Source organism: Daphnia magna, linkage group LG10, assembly GCF_020631705.1.
Source record: "Daphnia magna isolate NIES linkage group LG10, ASM2063170v1.1, whole genome shotgun sequence".
Lineage (NCBI taxonomy): Eukaryota > Metazoa > Arthropoda > Branchiopoda > Diplostraca > Daphniidae > Daphnia > Daphnia magna.
Window position 1 is genome coordinate 2,379,698 of NC_059191.1, and position 15,128 is coordinate 2,394,825.

At 35.6% G+C, this 15,128-nt stretch overlaps 4 protein-coding genes across 10 annotated transcripts; 3 read left to right on the plus strand and 1 right to left on the minus strand.

Annotated features, from left to right (window-relative positions):
• The first annotated feature begins 20 nt into the window (after window positions 1-20).
• Window positions 21-2,156, plus strand: LOC116932442. Its single transcript, XM_045180472.1, is given in 7 exon segments — window positions 21-274; window positions 363-638; window positions 967-1,149; window positions 1,205-1,540; window positions 1,602-1,783; window positions 1,786-2,004; window positions 2,059-2,156. Coding segments are annotated over 6 exon segments (1,407 nt in total). The 5' UTR covers window positions 21-60; the 3' UTR covers window positions 2,002-2,004; window positions 2,059-2,156.
• Window positions 2,157-2,675: 519 nt separating this feature from the next.
• LOC116932326 (retinal dehydrogenase 2) lies at window positions 2,676-5,120 on the plus strand. Its single transcript, XM_045180474.1, has 14 exons — window positions 2,676-2,825; window positions 2,891-3,056; window positions 3,133-3,195; window positions 3,280-3,296; window positions 3,377-3,487; window positions 3,556-3,669; window positions 3,730-3,832; window positions 3,904-3,969; window positions 4,035-4,153; window positions 4,225-4,389; window positions 4,446-4,524; window positions 4,592-4,670; window positions 4,733-4,807; window positions 4,870-5,120. Exons 1-14 carry the CDS (start codon window positions 2,790-2,792, stop codon window positions 4,940-4,942), a joined length of 1,266 nt encoding a protein of 421 aa, XP_045036409.1. The 5' UTR covers window positions 2,676-2,789; the 3' UTR covers window positions 4,943-5,120.
• LOC116932327 lies at window positions 5,115-7,583 on the minus strand. 6 transcript variants are annotated; one of them, XM_032940098.2, is made up of 7 exons: window positions 7,345-7,583; window positions 7,075-7,267; window positions 6,887-7,011; window positions 6,506-6,814; window positions 6,046-6,447; window positions 5,792-5,982; window positions 5,115-5,687 (listed from the first exon to the last, which is right to left on the minus strand). In XM_032940098.2, exons 2-7 carry the CDS (start codon window positions 7,160-7,162, stop codon window positions 5,381-5,383), a joined length of 1,422 nt encoding a protein of 473 aa, XP_032795989.2. In that variant the 5' UTR covers window positions 7,163-7,267; window positions 7,345-7,583; the 3' UTR covers window positions 5,115-5,380. The 6 variants fall into 6 exon arrangements, with proteins under 6 accessions (XP_032795989.2, XP_032795987.2, XP_032795990.2 ...); XM_032940096.2 differs by having other exon boundaries at window positions 7,075-7,270; XM_032940099.2 differs by having other exon boundaries at window positions 7,075-7,191; window positions 7,302-7,583.
• A 4,212-nt stretch (window positions 7,584-11,795) lies between these two features.
• Window positions 11,796-13,414, plus strand: LOC116932328. Of its 2 annotated transcripts, none has more exons than XR_006651671.1 (6): window positions 11,796-12,274; window positions 12,347-12,472; window positions 12,538-12,607; window positions 12,672-12,826; window positions 12,892-13,071; window positions 13,128-13,413. XR_006651671.1 is itself a non-coding variant. In XM_032940102.2 (6 exons), exons 2-6 carry the CDS (start codon window positions 12,395-12,397, stop codon window positions 13,259-13,261), a joined length of 600 nt encoding a protein of 199 aa, XP_032795993.2. In that variant the 5' UTR covers window positions 11,796-12,274; window positions 12,347-12,394; the 3' UTR covers window positions 13,262-13,414. The 2 variants fall into 2 exon arrangements, 1 of the variants encoding a protein (XP_032795993.2); XM_032940102.2 differs by having other exon boundaries at window positions 12,909-13,071; window positions 13,128-13,414.
• The last annotated feature ends 1,714 nt before the right edge of the window (window positions 13,415-15,128 follow it).

The following is a 15,128-nucleotide window of genomic DNA, read 5'->3' on the forward strand; positions in this document are numbered from 1 at the left end:
CATTTTGAAAAGTCATTCGAAGCTTCTCGTTGTTCTGCTAGTGGCTGATTACTTGGCGTCATGTCACATTTAATTGTAATAATTCCTAAAACTTTACCTGATGAAGGAAAATGGCTATTCGTAATTGCAGAAAATTGGATAGAGAATGATATACTCTTTTTACCAGACAATTCTTATTCTGCGGCTCACAAAATTCATCTCCTGAAAGGTGGTACTCATCCAGATGTTGTAAATTGGGACAGACGCCATACTTTCAAAATCATAGATACATTTGGTAAATAGGAATTTTACTTTAAATTACTTGTTTTTTATTGTGAACATTGTATCAATATGTTTTTTTTTTGTGATATTGCTGCATGCAGGCACATATGAGGAGGCTAGATTGAATCTTCCCCGGGTAGAATCTGGTTTGCCCATTTTGGATAATAACAACACAGGAAGAGGACAACGAGAAAGAAAGAAGAAGAAGCTTACCCTGCCAGGGGAATCCACAACGGACTTTGAAAGTGAAAATGAAGTTATCTCTAAACCCGCTCCACAATCAGTAGTGAAGGCCAATAAGCATTCCAAGAAGTCTCCTAAGATAACGTCAAGAAAACCACAATCATCTTCAACGCCTATTTTAATACCACCAGCAGGTCTGCAGATCAACAAAACTCCAAGCAACGGTAAAAAAAAACACTTGCCTGGTCAGTGGTCACTAATAATTTATTCGCATTTGACTTTCAGTTACTGAAATACCAGCAAAGCAAACTGTGGACACCGGTAAACATAATTCCCACTTGTTATTTTAATATCATGCACTTATTTACACCTTTGTGATATGCTTAGGACACATCATTTGTTGCAGAACATCACGAACCTCAGAAGACGATGATTCCTATGGAACCCAAGAACATGGTAAAATTCGAAACAAATTTATTTTTGTTGTTGTTATATATTACTTGCATGTGTAATATTTTTCAGAAACCGTACAACCACAACCAAATTATTCTGGATATTACAACTTGGGAATGCCACCATTTTGGGAGCATAATTTGAATTATCCAAATTCTTATAACCAAAGTTATACACCACCTCCTGCTTCGTATGATTTTCCCAGCCAGCCTATGGGTAATATCTCAAGCAATGGCAATTCATCTCAGTTGGGTAAGCACATGTTTAATTTTCCATAATCTAATACTTAATCTATATTCTATTGCAGTTGCTCAAACTTATGTAATGCAGTCAACCTCTGTTCAGGGAATGCGTTATCCAACGCCCGCACCATCCCCGTCCACTGTACATGAATCACCCGTCAGTGCACCTATCATCGCTCAGCCAGCGCACCAAAGGTATCAACATCAAGGCCTGTCAACCTCTCTTCAGGGAATACTTTATCCAACGCCCACACCATCCCCGTCCACTGTACATGAATTTCCCGTCAGTGCACCTATAATCCCTCAGTCAGCTCTCCAAAGGTATCAAAATCAACATCCAACCAGTAATACCAGGGCAAATGAGCTTGATGGTCACACAGCTGGGGTTGTTCCATTACATGGTAATAATTAAACTTGAAAATAATGTGTAATATTTATACTAATGTCTAACGATTTTTACAGGGAAAGTTGCTCCTAAAAAAGAAATGTTCATGTCGGCTCTAGCAAAAATTAACGACAAACTGTCAGTGATAGAAAAGTCAATGAAACCAATAAGTGATGAAGAGTCAAGTGACATTGTTGATGAATTTAATGCTCTTCCTTTGAAGACTTTTGAAGATTTTGATAGTTTTGAAAAAAAAATATGAAGAAAGACGAAGAAGTAAGTCATGTTTTTACTTTAATAATCAAAAGTCATTTTTTTTTTTACTTTTTAGATGGAATACGTTCAATTAAATCTTTCCTTGAAATGGAATACGAATTGTTCGTTAGGGAAACGAAGCAACATCTGCGTAACGCAAAGTCCCGTTTTAATTCCGCGAAAATTGATACTCAATCGGATGAAGAGTCAGATGACAATTAAGAAGTAATTTTTTAATATCTTATCCTACTAACTTATCTAAAAAAAATTATTTTACAGTTAGTTTTCATTCATTTATACGTCGTCCTGAAACTCACCTTGCCTTCCGTGTGTTCCGTTTTCACGAACATTTATTCTTTTGGATCAAGAAAAGTCTTCAAAAAATCAAGAAATATTTATGTTAATAACTTTTTAAGTGTATTGTCATTATAACACTATTATGGTTATTAGAAAAAATAAAGTGTTTTTTTTTTCAAGTAATGCGCTTTAATTATTTATTTCACTATTTATAATGGTGGTAGAAGGTACCCTTTTTCTGGTGCCTACTAGATATCGTTGAACGATAGCTGTAAAATATCTCCGTATGATATCTCATAGTAGTATAGTCATTCTAGCCAAAAAAGGGGGGTGTACCTCAAACAATTAGTAATGAGAAGTTTTATTAATGAGCACTATTTCGACATACTTTTTAAGTAAGTGTGTAAAAAAATTCAAAAATCGTACGTAGGGATCACATATAAATTTTCAATTAAAAATTAGAAAATAAGAAATGGGGGTGTAATTTTAAATTTTTTTTGTTTTTATTACATGTAATCAAACTGTATGTGTTAATAAACGTGTGTTTTTTTTCTAATTTAATGTTTTTTTCGAGTTTTGTTTTTTTCGAATTTTGTTTGTTTACTGATATTTTCTGTTAAAATCAATAATTTACTTTAAACTTGTAGGCCGACGTAGATAAAGCCGTCGAAGCAGCTCGCCGGGCGTTCAAACTTGGTTCGACATGGCGCACCATGGACGCTTCAAATCGTGGTCGTCTCATTTGCAAGGTCAGTGGCAGGTTCACAACCGAAAATGTACTTGGTTTTCTCTAAATGTCTGAATTGAACTACAGTTAGCTGATCTTATCGAACGGGATGCCGAGTATTTGGCTGCCCTAGAGACTCTCAATAATGGGAAGCCTTTAGCAGAAGCCCAGTTCGATATGGTTTGCGCCATCAATTGCCTTCGCTATTACGCGGGTTGGGCTGACAAGATTCACGGCCAAACAATTCCCGCTGGTAAAATTCCCATTTTTTCGTTAAAGTTTGAACATATTCCTAATAGTTTTTTTTTTTTTTTTCTTTCTTTCTTCAGATGGTAATATCTTTGTTGTGACGCGAAAGGAACCTGTTGGAGTCGTCGGCCAGATCATTCCTTGTATGTACAGTAGTTATTCTTCAGCCAAAATACGTGTTTAATTCTTACTTGTCTTTTTCTCTCTCTTTCTTTCCCACCAAATAGGGAACTACCCAGTATTGGTAAATATAAAGTCATGATTTTCTAATCTTTGAACTTACAGTATTTGCAAAGTTTGTTAACTTTAAATGCAATCTTTAAGATGTGTACCTGGAAATTTGGACCGGCATTAGCTGCCGGTTGCACAGTTGTGCTGAAGCCTGCCGAGCAAACCCCGCTAACCGCTCTTTATTTAGCACAACTGTCAGTCGAGGTCGGTTTTTAGAATTATGGTTCTTCTAGAGATATTTGAAAGGTGAAATGATACCTCTTACATTTCAGGCTGGATTTCCTCCTGGCGTTATAAACGTGATCAATGGTTTCGGTGAAACGGCTGGAGTAGCTTTAACTAATCATCAAAATGTTCAAAAAATTGCTTTCACTGGGTCAACAGAGGTATAATTTAGCGATGATACACTACTCTACTAAATATATTTAAACTTTACATTTTTGAAGGTCGGCAAGATAATTATGGAAACTGCTGCCAAGTCCAACCTTAAGCGTGTCAGCTTAGAACTGGGCGGGAAAAGTCCAATCGTTGTATTTCCCGACGTTGATTGTGAGTCACATAAAATGTATCTCAGTTCAATATGATTAAGGGTTATGGTTTTCACTGCATGTCAACCATAGTGGATACTGCCGTTACCACCTGTTACAACGCCATTTTTGCTAACATGGGCCAATGCTGTTGTGCTGGTTTGTAAAATGATTTTACATAAATATTAAATTCATACTTAATAGAGGCGACGATGATAATGCAGGTTCACGTACATTTGTACACGAAGACATTTATGATGAATTCGTCAAAAAAGCTACTGCCATGGCCGCCGCACGCAAAGTCGGAAATCCATTTGACGAAGGGGTAGAACAAGGACCACAGGTGATTTTTTTGTAAATAATAATTACTAAGTTGGCACGACGGATTATGAATTGGACTGTATCGTATTGTAGGTTAGCGAAGAGCAGCATAACAAAATTCTTGAGCTGCTCGAATCCGGTAAGGCGCAAGGTGCCTCTGTTACGTGCGGTGGTAAAAAATGGGGATCCGAAGGTTACTTTATTGAACCAACAGTGTTTGCAGATGTAACGGATGACATGCGTATAGCAAAGGAAGAGGTGCGTATGTGTATCCCTTTTCACAGCATTACTTAACCACGTGTTTTTGTATTCAGATTTTTGGTCCTGTCCAAACAATCTTGAAGTTCCGAACAATGGAGGAACTGATTGAACGTGCCAATAATACTTCTTATGGTAAAAGCAAATTGGTATAGTTTAAACTTAGTTGGACCATCTGTCATCTTGTTTTTACGACGTTTAGGTCTTGCTGCGGGCGTGCTGACTAATGACATCAACACAGCCCTCACGTTTGCCCAAGCCGTAGAGGCTGGTTCCGTCTGGTATTAAAATCAGTATGACCAATTTTTCAATTGTAATTAGTAATGAACCAAAATTTTTACAGGGTAAATTGCTATGATGCCACTATGCCCCAAACGCCATTCGGTGGTTTCAAAATGTCCGGTCAAGGAAGAGAATTGTGCGTAAATGGTTTTCATCCCTCCATTATAGTTTACTAATTTGTTTTTTCTTATTTTGTAGGGGTGAAGAAGGTTTGCATCATTATCTGGAAGTCAAGACCATTACTATTGCAATTCCCCAAAAGAACTCATAAGAGTTTCAATAATAAGCACAGCTCGCTGCTGTCTTGCATAGGTATAAAATATATTTCCTTCCTCCTTGTTATATCCCTCAAAGGGTCTATGTGGATGCCTAAATGCACAACCCGATTTGAAAAGGGATACTATCACAAATCTATGTTTAAAATGAATACACTAGAATGTCCCTTATAACTGGCAATGTCCAAACTATATTCCATGATTTTTTTTTTCTTACTTTTAAACATTGCAAGTCAAACTTGAAAAGGAAAAAGTCTGGTAACAAGAACACATTGCATCTGAAAAATTCGTAAAAACGCATTGCATTAAGTTACACAAAATACAACAGACATAAAACACCACCCAATGATAAAATCTTGAAAATTAATGGAACATTGTATTGGTGGATTACCTGGGATGTGTAAGCACGACGATTTAGGAATGGGTGGTGGAGACTAAAGTTCATCCAAGGAATCTACTGTACTATCAGTATCAGAGTCAGAGTTGATGGTAACATGGAGTAAATTCCCACGATAGTAAGTCGAATAATCCCACTTTCCACGAGATAACGTTTTCTCCTTCAAATCTTTCTCTAGAGCTCGCATCCTTCGTGGTTTAAATAATTGAGATGAGCTCGGAGTAGCGTTCACTGGTTTAGTAGATAAGTCCAATGAAAGGTTTTTCCTCCTATGAGTTTGTGCTTTTCTCAACAGTTTGGCCTTGTCTTTCAATGTCCTATGCAACAATCTAGCTCTTTGAAACCTGTGAAACAAAAAGCGGGAACAAGAAAAACAAAAAAAAATAAAACAATTAAGATCAAAATGAATTTATGGGTGAATAAAAGATGATGCTTGTTAGCTATTTACTCTGAGGTATTTCCTATGGCAGGGGATACTGCAAGCAAACCATCTTCTCGTCCTGATATCTCAGCGTCTGTCTCGTGGAAGGACCCAATAGGTGAAACAGCTGAAGACATTGGGCTCGATTCCCTCTCTGATACGGCTCTGATACTCAAGTTATCATCGCTCTCGAAATCATCTCTTAGCGTTTCAACGGCCTACACAGAAAGAGTACAAGGACTCTGTCAATTAAACTAGTAAACTGGATGTGCGCAACCTACCTCATCCAGTAGTTTCATTGCTGGCCTATTTGGCGAATGGCCAAAAAATGCTGCAGTACTCATGGCCTCGTCTTCCAATTCTTCTTCAGTTTTAGAACGGTTCAAGACGCTCAAAATCTTTTGAGTTTCTCGCACAGTGTGAGGTCGGTGCCGGTTGGATGATCTTCGACTTCTACTACTATTTAAATCTACTAGATTTATTTGCACGACTTGCTTTACTTTTTTCTTTTTATGGCCATTGGTCGCTTTTTTGTTTTTGGACAGTGGAATGGATTTTAGTGGGCTGTTTTTTCCTAGATTTTGATCTTCTTTTTCTGTGAGTGATAATATTTCTTCAGGTAAAAGACGAACTAAGTGGACGGTAGGCTGAAATTCTGGTCCAAAAATATCAACTTCTTCTACCTGCGCTTATTGAAACGGTTTTCAGCAAAAGCTACATTTGGGAAGATGTATAACTTACTTGTGGTTGCGACTGTTGCTTCCTTAGGTTCTTGCGCGGAGATGGAGTTCTTACTTTGGTCGCCGAGATAGTTTTTTTTTGTTTATCGTTCTTTAGTGGCGAGATTTTATTAGACGAAGAAACGGTGTTTCGCAAAGATCTGCATTTTTCTGGGCTCTTTTTTCTCTGCTGTAAATTCTTCTTTAGTGACGCCTTTGTTTGGCCTTTCACATTCTTCTTGCTCTTTATTTTCCCTTCTTTGTCGGAAACACATTCACTGAGGGCCTTGACCAACTTTGTTCGAGGAAGAACTGGCTTACTGAATGAAATCTAGCAGATTGGAATGAAGAAAAAGGGGAAAAAACATTCAAGAAATTCGAGACCATGGGCAGTTAAAATTACATGAGAATTTTTTTTTGATGGTGAGCCCTTCAAAAGTGAACGTTCAGACAGGAATGTTGATGTGTAATCTGTATTACCCTCCAAGATTTCCAAAGCGCCTTTTTTGTTTACAATGGCTCTTTCACCTAAAAATAACAGGATTTTGTGTAGTTGTTAAATTTAATCAAAGAAGGAAAAAAGGAAACAACCTGTCCATGTCCTTAGTCTTGGGATTAGTAATCGTCCGCTGCGGGACTGTCTCAACTCAAGCTGTCCATTTAAAGAAATATTATCCATTTCAAAAATATTCTGAACTAGTGAAACACCTATGGATGGTTAGTGTGGCTTAGAAAATTGTAAAACTGCAACAGAAGATGGTGGAACTAGCTTAATTGTCCCAACCTGCTATAGAGTAGTTCAACAATAAACAACTTACATGGGTTTTACCAATGCAATATGATTTTTTTGTTTCCTATTACTTGCGGAAGCGTTAGAACGCCAATTGTCCCAGAGCAGTTACCCACATGCGTTGCAACTGTACACGTTGCACGAAAGATCGTGAACTACTGAAACGGCGTACAGAACTATACGAAGAATATTAGTTGTGTACGTAGGAAAAACGTCATCAAAACTTCGTTTCGTGATGCTTGAATGTATTGTAAACAAAACCGTTAGTGATAGAAGCTACAGGCCCGATACCTCTGTTCTTCAAGAGGGAATTTGTCTATGGCACTCTGGCGAGTGTGAAGGAAAAAAAACCGATAAAAGGCAACCATTTAAGGAATTTTTTTTTCGGGGCGGGTTTCGGGACGGTTCAAGGGGTTCTCGGGCTAACCTGAGATTGGCGCCATCTAGTAGTAAGACGAAGAAGCTTTTAACTCTTACGCTAAGTTACGAGTCAACAAAGCAGAATAGCTTAAAAACAGCGGTAAAAGTCTATTTTACCCGACCATATTTACTGAACTAAAATAACTTAACTTAACTATACTTAAGTAACTAAGCGGGACCAAGCCCGAGCTATGCGAGGCAAAATAGGGGTTTTGGGCAGAGTCGGGCGGAGCGCGCTCTGAGCTTGAGCGAAAAAGGAGCGCGCTCGCGATTTTCACTGAGCGACGAGCGCGAGCCGCTCAATTTAAAAAAACGTGAGCTTGAGCTTGAGCGAAGACCTGCTGAGCGACTCGCTCGAACGCGAACGCCATCTATCAGTCAGCAATAAAAACATTTGGTCCAAACTTAGTGCGCTATCTATGAACACAATTTTTTTTTGTGAAAAAGTACGCAACTGTACAGACGACACCAAAAATCGTCTTTTCAGCACTGCGGGACTCATTTTTGTTCCAAAACGTTCAAATTTATCGGACAGTAATTTTGACAAACTTGTGTTTTTGAAACAAAATGGAATATCTTTTCGAAACTGGCAACTTTGCCCATCAAAAACTAGCTAATAGCTAGCAAGTTGAACTCTTTTAACTTTTTTAAGTGTAGGAATTAGGAAATTGTAATACCTATAACCTACTGTGATCGCTTTTAAGAGGAGTAAGAGGAGAAAGTACAAGTTTTTGACAGAGATTTTTTTGTGTGAAGAGCGAGAGCGGAAAACGAGCGCGAGCGCGCTCTTTTTTTTTTTTTGCGAGCTAGAGCGAAAATCCGCTCACTTTGAGGCACTGAGCGGAAAGCTCAGAGCGCGCTCGTGTTTCAGTGAGCGATGCCCGACTCTGGTTTTGGGTGGGTAAAGTAATGGAAGAGTAAAGTAATAAAGTAAAATAGTAAACTAAAATAACTTAACTTAACTATACTTAAGTAACTAAGCGGGACCAAGCCCGAGCTATGCGAGGCAAAATAGGGGTTTTGGGTGGCTAAAGTAATGGAATAGTAAAGTAATAAAGTAAAATATTAAAGTAAAGTTAAATAATTAGGTTAAACACTCGAAATATTAAGTAAAACTAACACATTTAAGTTAAGTAAAAAGTAACATTTCTGCTAATCAGTAAGGTAAAGTAAATCTATAGACCAAGATCGGATGCTGAGTTGCCAAGGCTGAATTCCGACCTGTGGTATTTGTCCTCTCGGGCCCTATAGGAGGGAAATGAAAAATAATCAGTGAATGGTACGTCAACCAAAAAAATTGACGTTTAAAAAAACGTCAAAGTCATACGTCACGGAAGTGTCCCAACTCATTCGGGACATTGAAAAATGTTGGCGGCAGTTGACGTGGGCTACCTCTCTGAAATTGAGATGAAAAATTTTCTAGTCAACGTCAAAACGTCAAACGTCATCAAACAATTTCTCTACGTCAAAAGTCATAACTTAAGTCATAAAAACGTCAAATTTCCATTTTGCATTTATTTAATTAGATCGGAAGCTGTCCGGTACTATTTGAAAGACATTTTAAGCAATATTAACATCTCAAGTAATACACTAGGAGACTGGAGTATGCCGGGACACCGGGTCAAGAGGGACAGTAGGGGGAAAAATAGTAGATTTTAATAAAATTAAAAATTTTTTTAGTATGTTATTTAGATACTACTTTGGCATGAAATTTGGTTGAGTTTTGTCAATAACTGTATCAGTTATTAACAAAACTAAAAAAAACGGTTTTTTTTAGTTAATTTTGTCTCCGCCATTTAATGTTTGTAGAAAAAAATAATCGCAAATGGCATGTAAATTTAATATGGAAATGAAGCTTATTCATTTCTTTATTGTTAAAAACAAAAATTATAATTTTCGATCAATTACTGTAGATAATATTAACGTTTTAAAAAAATAGTCTGTATCGGGAAATCGGGACAGCTGTTTTTGACTAAAATGGGACATTAGTGGGCGGGTTTGGCCTTCAAGCCCATCAATCATCACCGAGCTCATGACGCCATTACTGTTCCTTACGATGATCACAAGCAATCGATTATTCAGCATATTAATCGATTACAATAAGCCCAACCCCCACCTATCTTGTAATTAGGGTTTTTTATCATATAAGAAAAATTTTGTATTAACACAATAATCAAATTGAAACATTTATTAACTTATAGAGTCTATGCAGTGGGACGCTATTTCAATTTTTACAAATTTTTTTAATGAATTTCAAGGTGAAAACGGAGGACGTCCCTCACCACCCACCCTAGTGTCCTCACTTACCCCTCAAAATAGGCTCCTCCCACAAATCTAAGAAAACTTTAAAGGTCTTATATGGGAAAATGGTTTATTATTAAATTATATAAAAAATATGGGGGGTACATTACCGTATGGAATACCTAAAAACAAAATAATAAATTCATTTAATGATTAGTTTGGGAGATATAGGGGGAAAAACCGTCCCGGCTTACTCCAGTCTCCCCTATACACTATAGGGGAGAGTGGGGGCAATTGATACACCTTTTGGTTTTTTGTATTTCTTGAAAAACAAAACTGAAAAATTTAATATAAAAATAATATAGAATTGTAGCCTATTATCTCAGCTACTAAACAATATATTTTTTTATGAGAAAAGATTAATTTTAATAGTAGTAAATTGTAAAAAACTGAGGTCGTTTCGAGTGTTTCAATTGCCATGGTAGCAGGGCAATTGAAACGTTGTGTCGACGCAATTGTAACGTGGGTTTTCCCATAAGGAAGCTTCTTTATACCAACATAAAATGAAAATCACGATATCTCAGCAGCCACAACTGCTAGTGTGATCAAATTTTGCCATTAGGTACAATGCGATTTACAGATTTTTAAAATATGCTTAAAGTAGATCGCAATTTAGTTTAAAATATTTAAATAATTAAATTTAAAAAAAAACGATTAAGAAACATGCTTTTTTTAGTAAATCCCAAACAGCGAATACAAGTATTAAAATTGTGTTAACATGATGATTTACATTTGTTTAAATGAATTACGTCAAATTCTTGCAAAAAAATGCAACCACTCGCAGACAGGGAATATAAACAAAGTGTTCTGCAATAGGGTCACCGTTGCATTTAATTATTTATAATTATTTAAGAATGCAAGGAAAAATTAAATGACATTAAATTGTAGAAAAATGAATTGCAAATCATCTGAAACTAATTTTATTACTAAAGCGTAGCGTTTTAGGGGTTAAAACAAAAAAATTGAAAATGCAAATTTAACAGACGGAGAACAAAAAACAGTTTTTTCGAGATATCTTAAAAAGTTTTGAATACAAAAACTCGTAAATTTTTCTAAACTTGTAAACCCCCTCATTCTATTAACCCTAATTTGTTCAAGAAAATTCCTCTTATACGGCGAGAGAAACCATTTTTGTTTCAATTGCCCTGTGTCACAATTGAGCCCACTCTTCTCTACACTCTTGTCCACCAACAAAAGTTAAACGGCTTCGGTTTTATTACTGGGAAGAGTACGTGGACTATATAAAAGAAGGGGTGGGAGATCACGACTTTTACATCGAGGCCCATCTTCCGTATATAGAGACCAACGTGCATTGTTCCTGACTTCATACTCACTTTCCCCGAGATTCGAACTCGGAACCTCTCGTATGGTGAGCGTATTCGTTAACCAACAGTACACAACGGAGGTGCCAAACTCTTGACTTTGATGGAAAATTATAGTTTTTTTCAATCCTGAAACGTCAAACGTCAAGGTCAAAGTCAGGGATTTTTTTAAGTTAACGTCAAAAGTCACCAACACGTCATTTTTTGCGGAAAAATGACTTAAGTCGTGACTTAAGTCAAAAAATGACGTACCATTCACTGAAAATAATATATTTAATTAAGTTGTAGTTAGTTTAATTACAAAATCTTTTGGAATCGTGTACTATACCTCTGTGCTGATATAATACAAAATATTTTATCTCCAAAAAAGCTGTTATTTTTCCAGGAAACTTTTTGAAAGGTACTTGTTTACAATGTACCGTAGCAGACGTAAAGTGATTGACTGTGACTAGTGACTGTAGTGTCAAACTGTTTTCGTTTTTTATGTCATGAGTAGTGTAGTTTGTGATGTCGGTAATGAGTTATTTGACAAAATTAGTCTTTTTAAGTTATCTGATTATGCTAAAGGACTTATTCATAAGGAAAAAGAAATTATTTAGAAAAACTGTGCAAGTGCAAAGCAGACTGTCCCTACGTACTGCCAAAAGAAATGTGGCAGAAAACTATCAGTGTTATTGAAAAGTTTTTACCACCTATAAGAGAGCATGAGCTTTACATGTATTTAATTGCAAGACGGAGCAGGGATACAAAAATGCAACTTAATGCAATCAAGACCATACATGAAGCAATCAAGTGGTTGGGTCTCTGCGCTCTCAGCAATCCATTTGGAGGATGGCAAAGTTCTTGTAAAAGCACAAGTTCACCACTCACAGTCTCTTAGAAAAAAGGAACTGATGCCTTGGGTAAGTATTAGTAGCAATAAAGCCATAATTGCTGGTCATTGCCAGTGAACAGCTGGGTGAGTTATGTGTTCATAATTCATAGCATAAAGCAACATTTAACTAACAAACTACCTTACGTTTCATTGCAGGCTTGGTGGTGTTTGCTGTCATGTTGGTGCAGTTCTGTGTAGCAAAAAATGAAAATAATTTGTACTCGATATCAGGTTGCTATTGAAACTTACAAACAACAATTAGAGGAATTAGAAATAAACAAGGTAAATATAATAATTATACTAATAAACTATATACAACAAATATTAAGCATTATATTTTAATATAGAACCAACAAATACAGATATTGGAAACACAAAACGGAGAGCTGCAGGATACCATAAAAAACTTAGAAAAAGGTAAATCATTTTTTAACGATATAACTTTTGAAACATTTATAATTAAATATAAATAATACAACAGAAATAGAAGGAATGAAAAATCTAGAAAAAGAAATACAAATTCAACAACCAACAAACTTCATTCCTGAATCTAATTACAACGAGGAAGATTCAACTTCATATAACAATGTATCTGAAGATGAATCTGATGTAACCTTACAAAACTACGAACTTACAGTAATATGTTAATATATTCAATAACATATTCAAACTAATAACTTAACTAAACCTTTTTTTTTTAGAAATACCCCCAACACAGCCATTTACAATTCCATTGCGTGTTAAACAACAACTTGAACAAAAAGTCAATGAAATAGTAGCAGAAGACTGGACAATTGATACCATTAAAAATTCCCACTACACCATGTACAAATTCACAAGTGAATTAATGTCTTCAATATTCACCAATGAATATTTAAAAAGTTAGTACAATAACTGTTAACTAAAATATATTTCAAACAATAAACTTATTTCTTAGCGCACAAACGATCTGGCAAAGGCGGAAAACCAGGAGCAATCCAGCGGGAAATCATGAACCCGACATACGTAGAAGAAATAACAAGTAATAGCATAAAACTAATAAATATAAAAATAAGTAAAATTTTCAACTAATTAATTAATCTTAGAATACCTAATTCACATTAAAAACAATAACTTATTACTAATTAGACTATCATTAAATTAATTTATTATTTTGTATTGTTTTATTTAATTAATTTATCATTAAATTAATTTATTATTTTGTTTTTATGTATTCCATACGGTAATGTACCCCCCATATTTTTTATATAATTTAATAATAAACCATTTTCCCATATAAGACCTTTAAAGTTTTCTTAGATTTGTGGGAGGAGCATATTTTGAGGGGTAAGTGAGGACACTAGGGTGGGTGGTGAGGGACGTCCTCCGTTTTCGCCTTAAAATTCATTAAAAAAATTTGTAAAAATTGAAATAGCGTCCCACTGCATAGACTCTATAAGTTAATAAATGTTTCAATTTGATTATTGTGTTAATAAAAATTTTTTCTTATGTGATAAAAAACCCTTATTACAAGATAGGTGGGGCCCCCACCTAGTTTTTTTTTTGTTACTAGGTATTACTAGGTAAAATACCTAGATTTTTTACAAAACTAGGTATTACTAGGTTATTTACCTAGTTTTCGCAAAAACTAGGCACGGTAATTGCAAAAAAAACTAGGTACTAGGTACTAGTAAAAGTACTTTAAAAAACTAGGTAAAATTTTTAACTAGGTAATTACCTAGTTATTTAGGTACCTAGTTTCAAAATTCAAACTAGGTACAACTTTTAAACTAGGTTCTTCAAAAATGTTTAGTTTCCCAAAAAATCAAATGTAAGCTGCAGTACCCATACCAAATAAAAAATTACCATAGACTTCGATTTCGAATCTCTTTGTATTCACTTATTTGAATTACTGAAAAGAAGAAAACAGATTAAGGGTTTATGTCAAATTTCTTATTGAATCTGAAAAGCGTTTGCGATTCTAGTAAAACTGATGACACGTTTGTTTTTTTGCCTTTGCAAGAAAGCCCACTGCAAGAAAAAAGTCGCTCTGCGGATGCAGACGTTGCTGGCATGGCCAGATATTGAAATGCTATTCCAGACAGATTGGAAAACCTCCCTGACCTATGGTCAATTTCCGCATCGAACTCTCCCTTGTCCAATATATCCAAGTAATCCTTAATCTCCATTTTTAATTCTACGAGACTTGTATTGCAAAGCATGGCTGGACATGGAGTGTCAACAAGTCTCCTTCGTTTGAAGAGCTGCGTATGCTCTGAATCAGCACCAGACAGCAAGATCTCTGTGTGAACTGTGATTGGCAAAATAATAGTTAGTTAGTCTAAAATTTGTAGTGAAAAATCTTGAAGAAAACGTGAGACGTGAGACTGTGAGAGATGAGACGTGGGGAGGGACTGTGGGCGCGAAAAAACGTTGAGCAGCCTGCACAAAGAAATATCAAGTGTGTCACATAAAAATGAATAAAAAACATCGTTGCCATTATTTTTACAACGCTGCATAAAAACAAAAATTACCTAGGTAATTATCTAGGTAATCATTTTAAAAAACTAGGTATTACTATTACTAGGTAATTTCTAGGTAGAAAAATTGACCAAAAACTAGGTAAAAGTAGAGAAAAAAAACTAGGTAATACTAGGTAACTAGGTAAAACTAGGTAATACTACCTAGTATTGCCACCACTAGGTGGGGGTTGGGCTTATTGTAATCGATTAATATGCTGAATAATCGATTGCTTGTGATCATTGTAAGGACAAGGATGAAATTGTTTACAATTTTCATTGTCTTAGGCCCTGGGTATGATGACACCCTTTTACAACGCAGCTCATTTTTCCTTACACATAATGTAAACAATACCGTTAAACATTAAAATTTAGCTGTTTTCTAGAATTAAATACCCTTAATTTAATATTAAAATGTAGCTAGTTCATTTACCTTTTAC